Below are 18,552 nucleotides of genomic sequence, written 5' to 3'. Positions count from 1 at the left end.
GGGAGTAGCAACCACACCCTACTTCTGGCCCAGGAACGCGCTCGATGGCCCCCTTGGCCAAGAGGGCCGTAACTTCCTCCTGCAGAAGTGTCAAGTGGTCCCCCGACACACGGTGGTTCTGCGGTGGCATGGCTGGAGGAGTGGACTCGAAGGGGAGGGCATAGCCCCTTCGGACAAGCTGCAGCACCCACCTGTCCGATGTTATCGCGCGCCAGCGGGAGTGGTGATGGCGAACCCTGCCACCCACTGGCGTCACGTGAGCCCGAAAGCTCGGACTAGGAAGGCTTGGATGCCGCAGCGGAGGGAGGCGTGGACTGACCACGACGCTGGCCTCTACCGCCACCACGGCGGAAACCACGGGCGCCACCGCGCTGGGGAGCGCTCTGCGCCGCGTGGCTGGCAGCACGTGTGGGACCTCCCCTCCCTTGGCCACGAAAGGGCCGAAACGAACCCGTCTGCTGGCGCTGGGTCGAGAGACCCAAGGACTTGGCCGTGACCCTGGAGTCCTTGAAGCGCTCCAGCGCGTGGTCCGCTTTGTCACCAAATAGGCGACTGCCATCAAATGGCATGTCCATAAGTGTATTTTGGACGTCTGGTGAGAAGTTGGCAGATCTCAGCCAGGCATGGCGACGAATCGCCACCGTAGTGGACATGGCCCGTCCCAGTGAGTCCGTGGTGTCCAGACCACAACGGATCGAGTACCGCGCCGCATCCCGGCCTTCAACAAAGGCCCGGGTGAGCTTGTCCCGCACTTCCTGGGGGCATTGCGGCAAACACTCCTCGACCGTATCCCACAGGGAGTGGGCCGGAGTACTGCTCTTCGGATCTGCGCTAACTGGCGCGGAAAAAAGAAGAACTGACGTCAGCGCGCGGAGGCGGCGTCTATATACTCCAGCGACGTCATCACGGCGCACGACGCCGACGACGCGGAGCCGCAGGGGACGCCTGCAGACGACGCCTACCGACGCGCAGGGGTACTGCTACGCAAAAGTTTCCGGATCCAGACTGACGCCTGGGGATATTCTAAGGTAAGGAATCTAATACTAACCTGTTTCTTTCAGATATAGCTATATGCAAATCAGTCTTGACGCTGTGCCTCATGAGAACAGTCCAGTCCTGCCAAGCCATGTCTTCCCTGGACCGGAAATAGGCATCCTGGGACCGGTTTCGGGCTAACAGCCCCCATCAGGCAGGCTAGCTTGAATCCAGTGGCAAAGTGAGCAAGGGACCCACGTCTGGACATACCCTGCCAACTTAGGGCAAACAAAGCAAACACAAGGAGATGATAGATGGAGACACTCACCCCCAGTCACAGATCTGGGTTGAATCCATCATCATTCTTCAGCTCACTTCGCCACCCCAGTTCAGACATAGTTATATGCAAATCAGTTTTGACCCTGTGTCTCATGGGAACAGTCCAGCCCGAACTGCGGAGGACCTGGCTTGGCAGTTCAGGCTGTACTGTTCCCACAAGGACAGGGTCAAGACTGATTTGCAAATGGCTGGGTCCAAACTAGGGTGGTGTGGTGAGCAAAAGAATGATGGATTAAACCTAGATCCTTGTGACTGGGGGTGACTGTTTGCATTGTCCAGCATTCTGTCCATCAATTGGTTCTTTTGCATTTGTCGCCCTAAGTGGGAAGGGTATTCCCAGACGTAAGTCCCGTGCTCACTACACCAATGTATTCAGGCTAGCCTGGCTGATGAAGGGTGATGCCCTGAAACCGGTCCCAGGATGCTTGTTTCCGGTCCAGGGAGGACATGGCTTGGCATTTTGGCCTGGACTGTTCCCACAAGGAAGAGGGTCAAGACTTTTTTGCATATGGCTGGGTCCAAACTGGGGTGGTGAGCAAAAGAATGATGGATTAAACCCAGGTCATTGTGACTGGGGGTGAATGTTTGCATTGTCAGCATTCCGTCCATCAATTGTTTCTTTTGCACTAGTCCTACATAGGGCACCCACTGCCTGTGATGGGGACCGTGGGGATCCTGAAAGCCCCGCATTCCCTGCCGGCTCCACGCGTCCTGCATGAGCCAGCATTGCTTTTGCCCAGATGACTGCAGGACGAGCCCCTGGAATGGATGGCATCCTGATCGAATTTTACAAAACGTATAAAGCATTTAGTTCCCATATTAAAACAAGTGTTTGAATAGGCTAGAGACGGTGGAATTCTACCCTTATCCATGAGGGAAGCAGCAATTACCTCCATACTTAAACCTGGCAAACCAGCAGATCAGTGTGAGTCGTACTGGCCCCTCTCACTGATCAATTGTGATATTGACATTTTAGCTAAAGTTCTGGTCAACAGGCTCAACTTGTTAATGGGGGCACTCTTATTGCCGGATCAAGCAGGGTTCATTCGAACAAGTTATTTACCTTCGGTAACGACATATCTGTAAGAAGCAGTAGTTAGTATTAGATTCCTTAGCAGTACCCTTGCGCGTCGGTAGGCGTCGTCTGCGGCTCCGCGTCAGTCGTCGGCGTCGTGGGCGACGTGATGACATCGTCGGAGTACTTAGACGCCGCCTCCGCGCGCTGACATCAGTTCTTAGACACAGCTTTTCTGCGCCAGAAACGCAGAGCCATGTTAAAAACCAACACTGGTGCCATTGAAACTAGGGCCCTGAAAGGGGATGACCTTAACCCTAGGTATCAGTTCGCACAACGGGGAGGATGGGTGGGGCGGTAAGGAATCTAATACTAACTACTGTTTCTTACAGATATATCGTTACCGAAGGTAAGTAACTTGTTCATCTGAAAGAAACAGGTTAGTATTAGATTCCTTACCTTAGAATAGATACCCCAGCAATACCAACCCCGGTGGTGGGTCTGCGAACCAATAATCACACCAGAAAGTCCTGGAGGACGGAACGGCCAAAGAAACCATCCCTCCGGACTTGGCTGTTCAGGCAGTAGTCTCTCGCAAACGTGTGCAGCGATGCCCACGTAGCTGCCTGACAGATGTCTTGCAAGGGGACTCCCCGGCCCAGGGCAGTGCTAGCCGCCGTGGCCCGAGTGGAATGGGCTCTCAGACCAACAGGAGGCTCGTTCCTCGCCAAGGAGTAACATGCCTTGATACACAAGACAACCCACCGAGAGATGGTCCTCGTGTGCACCGCCCGTCCCTTCTTAGCGCCCACGTAACCAGCAAAGAGTTGGTCATCCACCCGGAATTGGCATGTGCGATCTAGATAGAACGAAAGCGCACGTTTTGGGTCCAGACGGTGGAGCCGCTCCTCCTCTTTAGAGGGATGCGGTGGCGGAAAGAAGGTGGGCAAGGTGATAGACTGCCCGATATGGAAGGCCGTGACAACCTTGGGCAGGAAAGATGGTCTAGTCCGCAACACAACCTTGTCCGGATGGACAGAAAGGAAGGAGGGTTTGGATGAAAGAGCCTGGAGATCACTCACTCTCCAGGCAGAGGTGATGGCAACCAGGAAAGCAGTCTTCAGAGTAAGAAGACGGAGAGGACAGTTGTGAAGTGGCTCAAAGGGAGCGCACATCAGAAAGGTAAGAACAAGGTTCAAGTCCCACTGAGGCATCACAAACGGAACAGGAGGGAACATGTGTGTGATGCCCTTCAGAAACCGAGTTACAATAGGGGACTTGAACAAAGAAGGTTGATCAGGCAGCCGTAGAAAGGCTGAAAGGGCAGAAAGGTAGCCCTTGATAGTGCCCAGAGCAGAGCCCTGCTGGGCAAGAGAAATAAGGACGAGAAGAACCTCAGAAAGAGGGGCAGAAAGAGGATCCACAGCCTTTGCTGTGCACCATGCCACAAATTTGTTCCACCTGCAGGTGTATACCGACTTTGTGGAGGGACGCCTGGCTGCCAGAATGACATTACAGACTTCAGGAGGCAAGTCAAATGGCCTCAACTGTCACCGCTCAATCTCCAAGCATGGAGGTGGAGACTGGACAGGTTCGGGTGGAGGACCGTCCCCTGCTGCTGCGACAGAAGGTCCTCCTGAAGAGGCAGACGAACCAGGGGATCGACTGACATACTGAGTAGCTCGGGATACCAGTACCTTCGTGCCTAGTACGGAGCCACAAGGATGACTTGGGCCCGGTCGCGTTTGATCTACTTCAGCACTATGGGCAGAAGTGGTATAGGCGGAAAGGCGTACAACAGACAGCAACTCCACTTGCGACAAAAAGCATCTCCGAGCGAGTGCCGCCTTGGAAATTCCAACACGCAGAACTGATGACATTGTGCGTTCTCTTCTGTGGCGAATAGATCTAACCAAGGCTCTCCCCACTGCTGAAAGAGGCCTTGCGCCACGTCCGAGTGCAGACGCCATTCGTTATCCATCATGCACCGACGGCTGAGCTTGTCCCCCCTGGCGTTCAGAGAACCTGCCAGGTGTTGAACCACCAGGGTCACGCCCTGATGTTCCAGCCACTGCCAGAGGTGCAGAGCCTCCTGGCAAAGGGTCCACGACCCCACCCTGCCCTGTTTGTTGCAGTACCACATGGCGGTGGTGTTGTCCGTGAACACCTGCACTACACTCTCCCGGACAGAGGGGAGGAATGCCTTCAGTGCTAGATGAATCGCCCACAGCTCCAAAAGGTTGATATGGAGCCGGGACTCCGCCGGAGACCAGAGGCCTCTGATCTCCGCCTCTCCCATGTGGCCTCCCCAGCCCCGGAGGGACGCGTCCGTCACAACTACGTGCTCCGGTTGGGGAAGGGAGAGGGATATGCCGCTGACCCAATCGCGGTCCGTGAGCCACCACTGCAGCTGTCTCGCAGTGCCTTCTGAGATCAGGACATGGTCGGATAGGTTGCCCTGATGCTGGGCCCACTGAAACTTCAGGTCCCACTGCAGAGCCCCATCCGCCACCGGGCGTGATGCACCAGAATGATGCAGGAGGCCATCAGCCCCAGAAGCCGCAGCGTCAACCTGACCGAGACCCGGGATAAAGGCTGAAAGAGTGGAATCAGAGCCTGAATATCCCGAACCCGCTGTTCGAGAGGATAAACCCGAAATTGCGCAGAGTCGAGAACCGCTCCTATGAAGAGAAGCTTCTGAGAGGGGCACAGGTGTGACTTCGGCACATTGATGGAAAACCCCAGCTGGTGCAGGAGGTCTGCCGTCGTCTGGAGGTGGCTGACGACTGTCTGGGGCGAGCCCGCCTTCAACAACCAGTCGTCGAGGTAGAGGAAGGCTGAAACCCCTAACCTGCGCAGATGAGCTGCGACCACCGCCATCACCTTTGTGAACACCCTGTGGCACCGGTAAGGCCGAAGGGGAGCACGGTAAACTGAAAGTGCTCATGGCCAACCGTGAACCGCAGGTAGTGCCGGTGGGCCGGCAGGACGGGGATGTGGAAATAAGAGTCCTGCAAGTCCAACGCTGCCATCCAGGCTCCTGGGTCCAGGGCAGCCAAGACCTGAGCCACTGTCAGCATTTTGAACTTCTCCTTCCGGAGGAAGCCGTTGACGTTCCGTAGATCCAAGATAGGGCGTAGGCCCCCTTTGCCCTTCTTGGGTACCAGAAAGTAGTGGGAGTAGCAACCACACCCTACTTCTGGCCCAGGAACGCGCTCGATGACCCCCTTGGCCAAGAGGGCAGTAACTTCCTCCTGCAGAAGTCGCAAATGATCCCCCAATACGCGGTGGTATTGCGGTGGCATGGCTGGAGGGGTCGCCTCGAAGGGTAGGGAGTAGCCCCTTCGGACGATTTGCAGCACCCACCTGTCCGATGTGACAGTGCGCCAGTGGAGGAGGTGATGGCGAACCCTGCCCCCCACTGGCGTCACATGGGCCTGAAAGCACAGACTAAGAGGGTTTTGAGGTGGATGCTGCGGGGGAAGGTGTGGACTGTCCTCGCCGTTGTCCCCGACCGCCGCCACGGCTGTTTCCACGGCCGCCACTGCGTTGGATATTACTCTGCGGTACGTGGCTGGCAGCACGTGTGGGGGCGCCCCTTCCTTGGCCACGAAAGGAGCGAAAGGCACTCATTTGCTGGCGCGGGGCCGAGAGGCCCAAGGACCTGGCCGTAGCCCTGGAGTCCTTAAAGTGCTCAAGCGCATGGTCTGCCTTGTCGCCAAAAAGGCGACGGCCATCAAACGGCATGCCCATGAGTGTATTCTGGACATCGTCCGAGAATGTATTGCGACTTATATAGCGGAGAAGTTGGCGGACCTCAACCAGGCGTGGCGACAAATCGCCACCGTCATTGCCATCGCTCTGCCCAGTGAGTCGGTGGTATCCAGCCCACACCGGATAGAATACCATGCTGCATCTCGGCCTTCCACAAGGGCCTGGCCGAATTTAGCCCGTACCTCCAACGGGCATTCTGGCAGCATGTCCGCGACCGTATCCCACAGAGAGTGGGTGTAGCGGCCCAAGAGGCATGCGGTGTTGGACGACCGCAGACCCAGACTCAGGGAGGAGAATACCTTTTTGCCGTACTGCTCATACCTCTAGGATTCCCTGTCAGGCGGAGCTGACGGGAATGCGGTCTGGGAATTCGAAGCCTGGATAACCAGGCTCTCAGGGGTGAGGTGGGTGGACAGGAAACAAGGGTCGCCCGGGGCCGGGGGCTGGCGTCTGGCCACGTTCCTATCTACGGGCGAACCTGTAGCGGGCCTGGACGAAGTGCCCAAAAGAACGTCGGTCAAGGCCTCATTAAACGGCAGCAGAGGCTCAGCCGAGCTTGACTGCGGTTTAAGGACCTCAGTGAGGAGGTTAATCCTCACGGCCGTGACGGGGAGCTCAAGGCCCAAGGCCTTGGCCGCCCGCGTCAATACCACACTGTAGGTTGCCCCCTCCTCCGTAGCCACAGTAGGAGGTGAGACAAAACCAGTGTCTGGCGAAGTGTCCAGACCACTGGCATCCCCAAGTCCACCTGTCCAGTCCTCCTGGGACTGACACTCTCGTGTCAGAGGGTCCTCAGACCCCTCCCAATTCTCCTCATCACCCATCTTCTGATACTCAGGGTTGTCAAATGATGGGGCCGGTTCATTGAAGTAAAACTCTCCAAACGGCGTAGAAAGCGGTGCCCAGTGGCGCCGCTCCGGCGCCGGAACCGGATCGAGGGAGGCATCGGGGACGGCTACGCCCGAAGACGACGCCGTCATCAGGTCAACCGGCGACGACCCGGATCCAGAAGCGGACCCAGCGGGGCCCTGCGGCGCCGAGCCCAAAGGCGCCGGCGGCATCGGGCCGAAGCACCCGCCGGCGTCGGGGCCAAAGCCCCCGACCTGCTAGGGCCCCCAGATGGGTCCGCTGGGCCCGAAGGCGACGCGGAGCCCGCCGGAGGAGTGAAAGACCTCATGGCCATGAGGAAACGCTCGATCTCCTCCGACGTTGCGTGCGGCCCAGGGACCGGAGGGTGTGGGGCCGGATGCGATGCCCGTGACTCCGACGGAGCCGCGTGGGCGGTGTCACCCGAACCCCCGGCTGCGTCGTGCGAGCGTCGGGGGGAGTCAGAAGAGCAATGACGTCTCTTCGACTTCTTGTGCTTACCTGACGACTTTGAACCCGAGGAGTGATGTCGACTCACGGAGCTATGATGGCTCCGATCCCGCGACCGGTCCCTCGACCTCCGTCCGGACCGGGACCTTTCGCGGCACGGGGCCGAATACCGGGGCTCGAGTCGCTTGCGGGACCGCTCCCGCCTAACTTTCTAAGTCAGGGCCGGGCAGTCGGAGCAGATCTTGTCGTTATGGTCGACGCCGAGACAGTGGAGGCACTGGCGGTGAGGGTCGGTGACTGACATCAGTTGGTCGCAGTCCTCACAAGGCTTAAAACCTGGCATCCCTACCGGCACCGTTCGGAGTCGAAGACTCGAAAAATGATCAAAAGGGATCGTAAAAAGCTTAGTCAAAAAATGACTAAGGTACCACTTTTTCCAGATCTGCGCTGCTGGCGCGGAAAAAAGAAGAACTGACGACAGCGCGCAGAGGCAGTGTCTAAGTACTCAGACGACGTCATCACGGCGCCCACGACGTAGAAGACGGACTCAGAGCCGCAGACTACGCCTACCGACACGCAAGGGTACTGCTACGCAAAAAATTCCGGATCCAGTCTGACGCCTGGGGATATTCTAAGGTAAGGAATCTAATACTAACCTGTTTCTTTCAGATAAGGACGTTTAACATCCCATAATCTCCGCACTCTTTTCTCCTTCATGCAAGATATTAACCCAGATATAGCAGCAGCGTTAGTCTTTTTAGATGTATTAAAAGCATTTGACTTGGGAGAATGGGATTATCTCTTGGGAATACTAAGACTTATGGGAATGCCCCCAGGCTTTCTGAAGAGGGTTGAATTGCTGTATTGCCAGCCCTGAGCCATTGTTTTACTCAACGGAACACGCTCTTCATCCTTTGCGATTACCCGTGGCACAAGGCAAGCATTCCCCTATCCCAGCTGTTGTTTGCCCTAGCAGTTGAGCCGTTAGCAACTAAACTGAGATGGCATCACAAAGCGCGAGCCCTCAGATACCCCATTAGGCACACATTAATATCTCTTTAGAAAAATGATGTCACATTATATCTCAGAGAGCCGCAGGAAAATTAAATCCCAGACTGCTTGAATTTATCGTATTTAGACAACGTTCCAGAATACACACTCACTGGGGCAAATCTCACATTTTCCTCCTCACAGACATAACCACTCCCTTCCCGCTTGACCTCCCACTAGAATGATGTAATTCGGAAGTGAAATACCTTGGTATTAAGCTCAACAGAGACAAGACCGAGTAACAACTCGCCAACTATTGGGCAACACTGACAACCCTGAATGACTCTATTACACGATGGATAGCAATGCCCCAATCTATGGCAGGAAGGGCTTCCTTAATTAAAATGGTGGTGCTGCCCAAACTACTATCTCTGTTTACAAACATCCCATAGAACCCGGGTAGTACATTCTTTGCAGCCACAAAAACACAGCTGATCAATTTAGTGTGGGGTGGCAAACAACCCAGGATAAAATGGGAAATACTGACTCTTTCCTTTTCACGAGAGGGGGGTTTGAAATACCTGTTCCGGAAAATATTATTACAGTGCACAGGTGCACTTTGCTACATATTGGTTTCATCCCCCCCATATATGCCACACCTTGCAGTGGAGTCGGGATACATGGAACCGATACGGTTGGAGGGGGCCATTGCAACACACCACAAAGGCAGAGGTGCTGACCCCACCACACAAAAAAAAGAGCCGGAACAGCTAATCCCGATTGCAAGCATTTTTCACAAGGCTTCTCGCGTGTTTATTGTGTTTTTGAAGCGCGCAGGCAAAAGCAAAGACTAAAACAGGTTAGTTTAGTTTTTTACAGAAAGGAATCACACTGGGCTCCAAAATCCACATCTAACCAAATACAAATACAGAGACTCACAGGTATTAGAAGCTTTGTAAATTACCACGAACTCTGCGCTTCACTAGCAATTTTAAAAGACCTTATTTATTTAAGTTCATTCCTTCCTTTCAAACCAACATGAGCAATCCAGAAAAGCCTGTCCTGTTCCTTTGATTGGGTGCACGAGTAGAAATCCCAAATAACCTCGACAACTGATAAGTCATAATCAAAGCCTTTTGTCGTGCTGCCTAAGGTAATTTCATAACAATTGTGCCATGTGAAAGTATATTGGAGTTTGCTGATCACTCAACTCAAAAGTCTTTTTCCTTCACCCTTGCAAAATTCATCAAATCCTTGTCCTGAAGAGAACCCCCAAAGAAAGTGTGGGTATGAAACGCGTAGACCATGATTAATAGGTGATCCTAGTTCAACCACTATCAATATGGACATATAAATTCATTTGTCTAAAGAAATTATTGGAAGCCCATATTAGATACCTTTGGACCTCTTATATGTTCCAGTACCAAGAGCACTTTCTGTGAATGTAATGCTCTGGTCTTGTATAATCTTGGAATGGTGAAGATGCAATTTTAGCCTAGTTCATGTATAAATTTATGTATGGTTGATTTATCTTTCCATATTTCACACGTCTTTCAAATATTTTTCACTGTATATCCATCGAGTTGAATGTCGATTGTCCTTTCTTTTATCACACCAAATGTGAAAGTTTAAAAAAACGTTTGTTTTCAATCATTACTAAAACAAATTTGAGGTCATGATTATTGAGTAAAATGTACCTCATGCTTAGGTAAAGATGTGTTTAAATCTCACAATCACCTGCTGTTGTTTTGTGTATGGTTGTATGACTTGACAACGCATGCCATTACCCCGCATGCCGTTGCAATGCAAATCTTTAACCCAACTTGCGGTCGGGGTGCGGTGGAAGTTGGAATAGTTTAATTTAGTATTCCAACTCAAGTGTGTGCAACAGTAGGGAACGTGTTGAAGTTGAATCCAACACCTTCTACCCTCTGCTACACACCTTTCGCATTGCAAAGGCATGCAGGCTGATGGCATGCGTTGTAACGCATGCGTTGTAACAGCTGTTTCCCTTTGTGTATACGACCCCACCTCAGCTGCATTCACTGTGCTGGCGTGGCAAAGGCTGGCTGTGAAGCTGGATGAACCTATGCTTTATTCGCTCCAGCTGCCCCTAACGAACAAGTTACTTACCTTCGGTAACGCTTTTTCTGGTAGATACTATATCTGCCTGTGGATTCCTCACTTTGTGAATATCCCCTTGCGTCAGCAACATTCGGAAATTCTTTTGTAGCCTCGCGCCGACGTGGACTAGGACGTCATAGAGACACGACCTCGCTCGCGACTCCGCTGACGTCACCGACGTCTACAATAGGCCCACGCCGGCGTGATGACATCAGTTCCGCCCTTTTTTCCGTGCCATCGAGGCACACGGACGGACCAATGACAGTAGATATATACATAGTATACACAGTACACAATAGTCAAGGCAAAACACCCAGTGTGAAGCACATGCAGGAAAGCAGTTGAAACATTTCCTTGACAACAAAATAATTACATTACAGTAACTCTGGCATAGAAGAGTGGACAACGGGGAGGCGGGTGGGTCAGTGAGGAATCCACAGGCAGATATAGTATCTACCAGAAAAAGCGTTACCGAAGGTAAGTAACTTGTTCTTCTGATAGATACATCTGCCGTGTGGATTCCTCACCTTGTGAATAGAGTCCCACAGCAGTCCCCACTCCCGGAGGAGGGTGTCCACTCTTCTAAACCAGGAAATCCTGAAGGACAGAGCGTGCAAAGTGACCGTCCCTCCTCACTTCGGAATCCAAGCAGTAATGCTTCGCGAAAGTGTGGAGGGAAGACCAAGTTGCCGCTCTACAAATATCCTCTACAGGCACACCTCTAGCCAATGCAGAGGTCGAAGACTTAGCCCTTGTAGAATGAGCCCTTATACCCTCTGGTGGTTCCTTACCGGCCAAAGAGTAGCTGATCTTTATGCAGAGGACGATCCATCTTGACAAGGTTCTTTTATGGACAGCTCTTCCTTTCTTGCAGCCAGCAAACCCAATGAAGAGCTGGTCTTCCAAACGAAAGTCCTTGGATCTGTCCAAGTAAAAGGACACCACACTCTTAGGGTCCAGACGGTGCAGTCTCTCTTCCTCCTTAGAAGGGTGAGGGGGAGGATAGAAGGTAGGTAAGGTAATGGACTGCCCCAGATGGAAGGGAGTTACCACCTTAGGCAGAAAAGCAGCCCTGGTCCTGAGAACCATTCGATCAGCATGAATGGTCAAGAAAGGGGGCTTATGACTAAGAGCTTGAAGCTCACTTACCCTCCTTGCCGAGGTTATTGCAACGAGGAAGACTGTTTTAAAGGTTAAAAGCCTCATGGGACATTTGTGAAGAGGTTCAAAAGGAGCACCCATCAAAAAAGTCAAGACAAGATTTAAGTCCCACTGAGGCACAATAAAAGGAGAAGGAGGGAACTTATTTATGAGGCCCTTCAAAAATCTTAACACCACAGGAGACTTAAAAAGAGATGGCTGGTCAGGCAAGCAGAGAAAAGCCGACAGCGCAGAAAGATAACCCTTCACTGTGGCAACAGCAAGCCCCTGTTGCGCCAGAGAAAGGGCAAACTGGAGAACATCAGACAAATGGGCTCTCACAGGGTCAATAGACTTTTCCCCACACCACGTGACAAATTTCGACCATCTATAAGAATAAATGGACTTAGTGGAGTCACGCCTGGCTGACAAGATGACATCCACAACGTCAGGCGGAAGGGAAAAGGAATTCAGGTTGCCCCGTTCAATCTCCAGGCATGAAGGTGTAATGTCTGGAGGTGGGGGTGTAGAACCTGCCCCTCCATCTGAGAGAGGAGGTCTGCCCTGAGAGGGAGACGGAGCGGCGGGTGAGAGGAGAGGTGGAGGAGATCTGTATACCACACCCTTCTTGGCCAGTCCGGGGTGACCAATATGACTTGGGCCCGGTCTTGACGAATCTTCCTCAGAACCCGAGGAATCAAAGGTATGGGAGGAAACGCGTAAAGGAGTTGATTTCCCCAACTCAACTGAAACGCGTCCCCCAAAGCTCCTTGCATCGGAAACTGGAGACTGCAGAACGACAGGCAGTGAGCATTCTCGTGAGTGGCGAACAGATCCACCCGAGGAGTTCCCCACATCTGAAAGATGTCGTGAACCACCTCCGGGTGAAGCCTCCACTCGTGGTCGGCAGAGAACTGCCGACTGAGACTGTCTGCACGAACGTTCAACACTCCGGCCAGATGATTTGGCGTCAGACAAATCCGATGGTCCTGAACCCAGGACCAGAGGCGCAGAGCCTCTCTGCAGAGACACTGCGACCCCACTCCTCCCTGCTTGTTGACGTACCACATCGCGGTCGTGTTGTCCGTCAGTACTTGAACTGACTGACCGCGAAGGGAAGGGAGGAAGGCCTTGAGCGCCAAACGTATCGCCCGCAATTCTAGAAGGTTGATGTGAAGCAACCTTTCCTCTGGAGACCAAAGCCCTTTGACCTCCAGATCCACCAGATGAGCACCCCACCCTAGAGTGGATGCATCCGTTATCACTGTGGCCACCGATGGAGGCAGCTGGAAAGGCTTTCCTTGAGAAAGATTGCCTTCCACGCTCCACCAAGACAGATCCGCTGCAGTTTCTCTGGAGATCTTCACTGACTCCCTGAGATCCCCGTTGTGCTGATACCACTGCCTGCGGAGGCACCACTGGAGTGCCCTCATGTGCCAGCGTGCATGGTTGACCAACAGAATGCAAGAAACCATCAGACCGAGCAGGCGAAGGACCTTCAGGACTGGAACGACCGCTCCATTGTAAAATAAAGGAATCATCTCCTGTATGTCGCGAATCCTTTGAGGGGGAGGGAATGCATGACATACAGTAGTGTCCAGTACCGCACCTATGAACAGGTTGCGCTGGGAGGGCACCAGGTGAGACTTGGGTACATTTATTGAAAAACCCAACCTGTACAACAACTGGGTTGTCTCCTGCAGATGCTGGAGCACTCTCTCTGACGACTCTGCTTTGATCAGCCAGTCGTCCAGATACGGGAATACAGGTATCCCCGATCTTCTGAGATGTGCTGCCACCACCGCCATCACCTTGGTGAAGACTCGAGGCGCAGTAGTAAGTCCAAACGGAAGGACCGCAAACTGGTAGTGCTGCGATCCCACCGTAAAACGGAGATACCTCCTGTGCGACTTCAGGATTGGAATATGAAAATACGCATCCTGCAAGTCGAGTGACACCATCCAGTCTTCTTCCAGCAGAGCCTGAAGAACCTGAGCAAGGGTGAGCATCTTGAATTTCTCCTGCTTCAGATAAAAATTCAAGATCCTGAGATCCAGGATTGGACGAAGTCTGCCATCCTTCTTGGGAATCCGGAAATACCGGGGGTAGCATCCCTGACCCCTTTCCTGCTCTGGGACCACCTCTATCGCACCTTTTCTCAATAGAGTTTGGACTTCCTCCTGGAGGAGTAACAGATGTTCCTCTGAGCAATACCCCTGGCAAGGAGGGTAATTGGGAGGGAATTCCCGAAAGGGAAGGGCATACCCAGTTTCTACGAGATTGAGAACCCAAAGATCTGATGTAACCGATTCCCAATCCCGTAGAAAGTGGGTAAGCCGACCCCCTACTGGGCCTACATGATCCTGAATGGAGGATCTAGGGCTGCTTCTCTGTGGCTGGGGGGTTGGAGGAAGCGGAGGAGGAGGAGGAGGCTTGACGCCCTCGAGGACGTGCCCTTGTTTTCCCCTGTATGACCTATACAAGGTATTCTGCTGCTGCTGTTGTTGTTGCTGCTGCTGATCTTGTCTATAAGAACGAAAGGACGAGCGGCCAAATCCTCTAAATTTCCTGACCGTAGAGCCTCTGACCTGAAGGCCAAGAGATCTAGCAGTCGCCCTGCTGTCCTTGAATCTCTCCAAGGCCGTGTCTGCCTTTCTTCCAAAGAGGCCCTCACCATCGAAAGGCAAATCCAACAAAGCCGACTGCACATCAGCCGAAAAATCAGACGACTTCAACCAGGCTGAGCGCCTCGTGGCAACCGCCGTGCCCATGATCCTTGCCACAGAATCCGTAGTATCAAGCCCACTTTGGATGACCTGACGGGCTGCCGCTTGAGAATCAGACAAAGCTTCCTCAAAGTCTTTTCTGCTATCCTCAGGGACCTTAGGGATTAATGAGCGCATAGAGTCCATAAGAGCATGAATATATCTGCCCATAAGGCAAGTGGCATTAGAAGACTTCAACGCCATACTAGCCGAAGAGAAAGTCTTTTTTGCAATTTGGTCCTGTCTCTTGGCCTCTTTGTCGCCAGGCACCTGTGGAAAAGCACCCACTGATTTTTTAGAACAAGCGGCCTGAATAACCAAACTCAGGAGAGGGATGTGAAGATAAAAAAGCAGGATCCTCAGGAGCCACTCTATATCTCCTAGCCACACTTTTTGAAACTGCAGGAGCAGAAAAGGGTTTTTTCCATACCTCCATAATGGGATCTTTCAAAGCATCATTAAACGGTAGTATCGGCTCCACTGCCGAGCTTGGAGAATGGAGAACCTCAGTCAATAAATTCGACTTAAATTCGACAGTAGGCAATGTCAAACCCAAAAGTCCTGCTGCCTTCTTCATGACAACATGATATGGTTGCACATCCCTGGAAGGTGCATCAGGTCCTGAAGGCAAAGACCACTCCGGAGAAAATTCGAGACCACTCGCCTCTGCTAGGTCCTCAAAACAACTCCCATCCAGTTCGCCCTCCTCCACTTCAGAAGAAGACTCATCAACCCTCTGCTCATCAAGAAGACGTTGAGCTTCTCTCCGAGATCTCATTTTGACTCGAAGTGCAGTCAAATCCAACGCCGAATTCGACGGCGTCGGAGCCGACTTCGGAATCGAATCCGAGGGCTTGGAAGGATGCTCCATAGATTTGCTAGGAGTCGGTGACGCCGGAACCGGAGTCGTCGACTTCGGTCGAGCCGGCGTCGATATCGGCGTCGACCTCGGTGGAGCTTGGAACTTCCACAACGGAGTCGGGGCTGGCATATACGGCATAAAAGGTGCCGGAGCATATGAGTGAGGAACACCCAAATTAAAAGCCATGGGACCCATGGGACCCGAAGGTGCTCCAGAGGGGTACCATGATTTCGAGAAGACACCATACATCGCGTTTAAAAACGCAGAGGGGTCCTGACCTGGAATCGGGAATGGAGGATGCTCAGGCCGATCTCGAGGCAGGTTTGAATCTGTCTCCTCAACAGGATTTGAAACCTCTTCCTCAACAGGAACTCCATCGGTGCCATCTAGAGTCGGAGATGGAGCCGGAGACGGAGCCGGAGTCGGATCCGAAACCGGAGTCGGAGAATGGACCATCGACTCCGAAGGCGAAGCCTCACCATCTTGATCCGACACTTGCGGAGGAATTACTTTTGACTTCATCCTCTTGGGAGATCTCGATCTAGAACCAGACTTATCACCTGAATGATGACGGGATCCATGCCTCCTCTTCTTATGTTTTTTTTGAGAACCGGAAACGTAAATCAGACGAAGACTTCGAGGCCGACGCCTCTCGAGACCTCGACCTGGATCTCGACTTCGATCTCTTCGAGTGCTTCGAGGATCTTTTAACTTTACTCGCCTTTAATTTGGCCACAAGAAGCTTAGATTCTCTTTCGCGAAGAGCCTTCGGATTCATCTTCTGACATGAAGAACATCCCTCCACGTCGTGATCCGAACTCAAGCACCAGATACAGTCCTGGTGGGGGTCCGTAACGGACATCATCTTCCCACATTCTCTACAAGGCTTAAACCCTGTCTTCTTTGTCGACATGACAACGGTAGCAAAGGGTCAGAGAATGGAGAATCGAAGAAATATTAAGTAACAATAAGCTATAAGCTACAGAGTATCCCGAAACCGTTAGCGTCGACGACGCGGAAAAAAGGGAACTGATGTCATCACGCCGGCGTGGGCCTATTGTAGGCGTCGGTGACGTCAGCGGAGTCGCGAGCGAGGTCGTGTCTCTATGACGTCCTAGTCCACGTCGGCGCGAGGCTAAAAAAGAATTTCCGAATGTTGCTGACGCAAGGGGATATTCACAAGGTGAGGAATCCACACGGCAGATGTATCTATCAGAAATATCACGCAGACCTAAAAGACACATATGAACTAGCATGTAGGCACATGCTGAAGAAAATAAAGGTTCTGCAATGGGGGGACCTGTATGAAAATGACCAATTCCGAGCGAGGGACACATTTTTCCGAAGGAAAACGCCCACCACAATGGAACTATTCTTGTATGTTAGGCTTCGTCAAAGTGTAAAGGTGGCTACCCCAATGTTTCCATATGAGCCGCAAGTCATGCCTCCATTGCATGCGATGTTGCAACTTAACCCGCCACAACATGTAACTTCTCTTATATATGGCAGTGTGCAGGCACCACATAAGATACAACAGATGAGTACACGTACATATTGGGAGACTGAACTGGGGGTAACAATAACGGATAAACAGTGGGAATACTGCTGTGAGCAGACAGGAAGCATTACAGCTAACAGCAGGCTCTTCATGATTCATTATATATTTCTGCATCAGCTATATTACAACCCAACCAAGATGTATACATTTAAGCTATGAGAAAATGATAGTTGTGACCGATGTGGGAAAGAAACCGCAGATTTGCTGCACCTAGCATAGGAATGTCCAGGAATTAATAGGTACTTGCACCAGGTATTCGATGCAATGGAGCGAATGATAGAATCCCCCCTGTGCACGTTACCAGTTACAGCATTATTGGGATACACAGGCGAGGTAGAGGCAGCATGCAGGAAATACACAGCATTGGGGTTACTAATAGCCAAACGCAGGGTAGCCTACAGATGGGGAAGAGGAAGAGCACCTAAATTTCAAGAGTGGATCAAGGATATCATATTCTGGCAAGAACAATCACTTATACATGCGGAGCTATTACCGCCCAAGTCCAGGCCCAGAGATATCTGCGAACCACTGAAAACAAACTTACTGAATATGCCGTGCTAAAGATGCAACGGGAGAGGGGGGACCTTATGAGAAGAAATGGGAGGGGGCCTGTCGGCGGACACTGCTCTCATCTTTGAATATATACGAACTCATATATACGTCTCATGTCAAGAGGAGGCCTGCTAAACCACAGCAAAATACTAGATGTACTGATGTTCCACATTCAGATAATGTAATAGCAATAATGAATGGAGTACCAATATGTTGGTAACATGTTATGCCATAATTGGACATGGGGGGGGGGTAAAACAAGTGTATGTTGATAAGCAACTGTGATTTTCAATGCTTTCCATGGTATGTATTGCATGTATGCTGACGATAACGTTTCATCTGAAAATAACAAAAAAAAGTTATTTGAAAATAATTTATTTTTATTTTTTAAAAAGATGAGCTGCTAAGATATGATAAAGGGCAATAGACTGAAGATGAATAATTATACCATTGTCAATTAAGTACACATATATTACTCTACCTTTGTTGATGCATTCAGCTTAATTAATTTTCATTGCACTACAGCAAGCATAAGCCACTGATATATCATCTCTTTGATAATAAACACCATTTTAAGGTATTGCACATTAGTTCATGCCCTATATATATCCCTAGGTCATTACATTTTCAAGATATAGTAACTTAAAGGACAGACAAAAAAGCTGAATTAGTCAGCACACTGACTTCTTCTTCCTCCTCCTCTTCCTCTTCATTTTCTTCTTCTTCTTCTTCAGCCTCTAATTCAGCTTGTAGGTCCTCTTCTTCTTCATCAAGATCAGCTGCCGACATTTCCCAACCATGATACTTATATGACTCTGCAAGAAATAGAAAAATGAAATCACACCTGACATTAACACTTTATCTCAGAACAACTCCTTGGACCACTGTAACTTTATTAAAATAGTTTAAGCACAAGAGTAAGGATTCGTAACAAAATCAAAAACGGCGGAGGCATTGTGATTGGTTTCTATGAATCAACACTACATCATGGAACCAGCTCACGATAAAGTGAACCTCTAGGTGTCAGTTATTTAATGTGCTGTGCTCAAATGCTCTAACAATTTGGTTTTGGAGAGTTCATCAAGTTTTGCCAAGCTTCAGGAAGATGTCATCAATTATGTCATTAACATGTCATGAGTGA

At 51.3% G+C, this 18,552-nt stretch overlaps 1 protein-coding gene across 5 annotated transcripts in view; it reads right to left on the bottom strand.

Moving 5' to 3' along the window:
* The window catches only part of AK9 (adenylate kinase 9), a 1,611,121-nt gene that overhangs the window by 793,709 nt on the left and 798,860 nt on the right, over positions 1–18,552 (bottom strand). For all 5 annotated transcript variants that reach the window (XM_078648533.1, XM_078648534.1, XM_078648537.1 and 2 more), the window contains one exon: positions 18,096–18,226. In XM_078648533.1, the coding sequence (XP_078504659.1) occupies positions 18,096–18,226 (131 nt within the window). The remainder of the gene's footprint in view (positions 1–18,095; positions 18,227–18,552) is intronic.

The sequence above is a fragment of the Lissotriton helveticus genome, chromosome 6 (genome assembly GCF_964261635.1).
Source record: "Lissotriton helveticus chromosome 6, aLisHel1.1, whole genome shotgun sequence".
In the NCBI taxonomy this organism is placed as follows: domain Eukaryota; kingdom Metazoa; phylum Chordata; class Amphibia; order Caudata; family Salamandridae; genus Lissotriton; species Lissotriton helveticus.
This window is presented reverse-complemented; position numbering and strand designations above follow the sequence as displayed.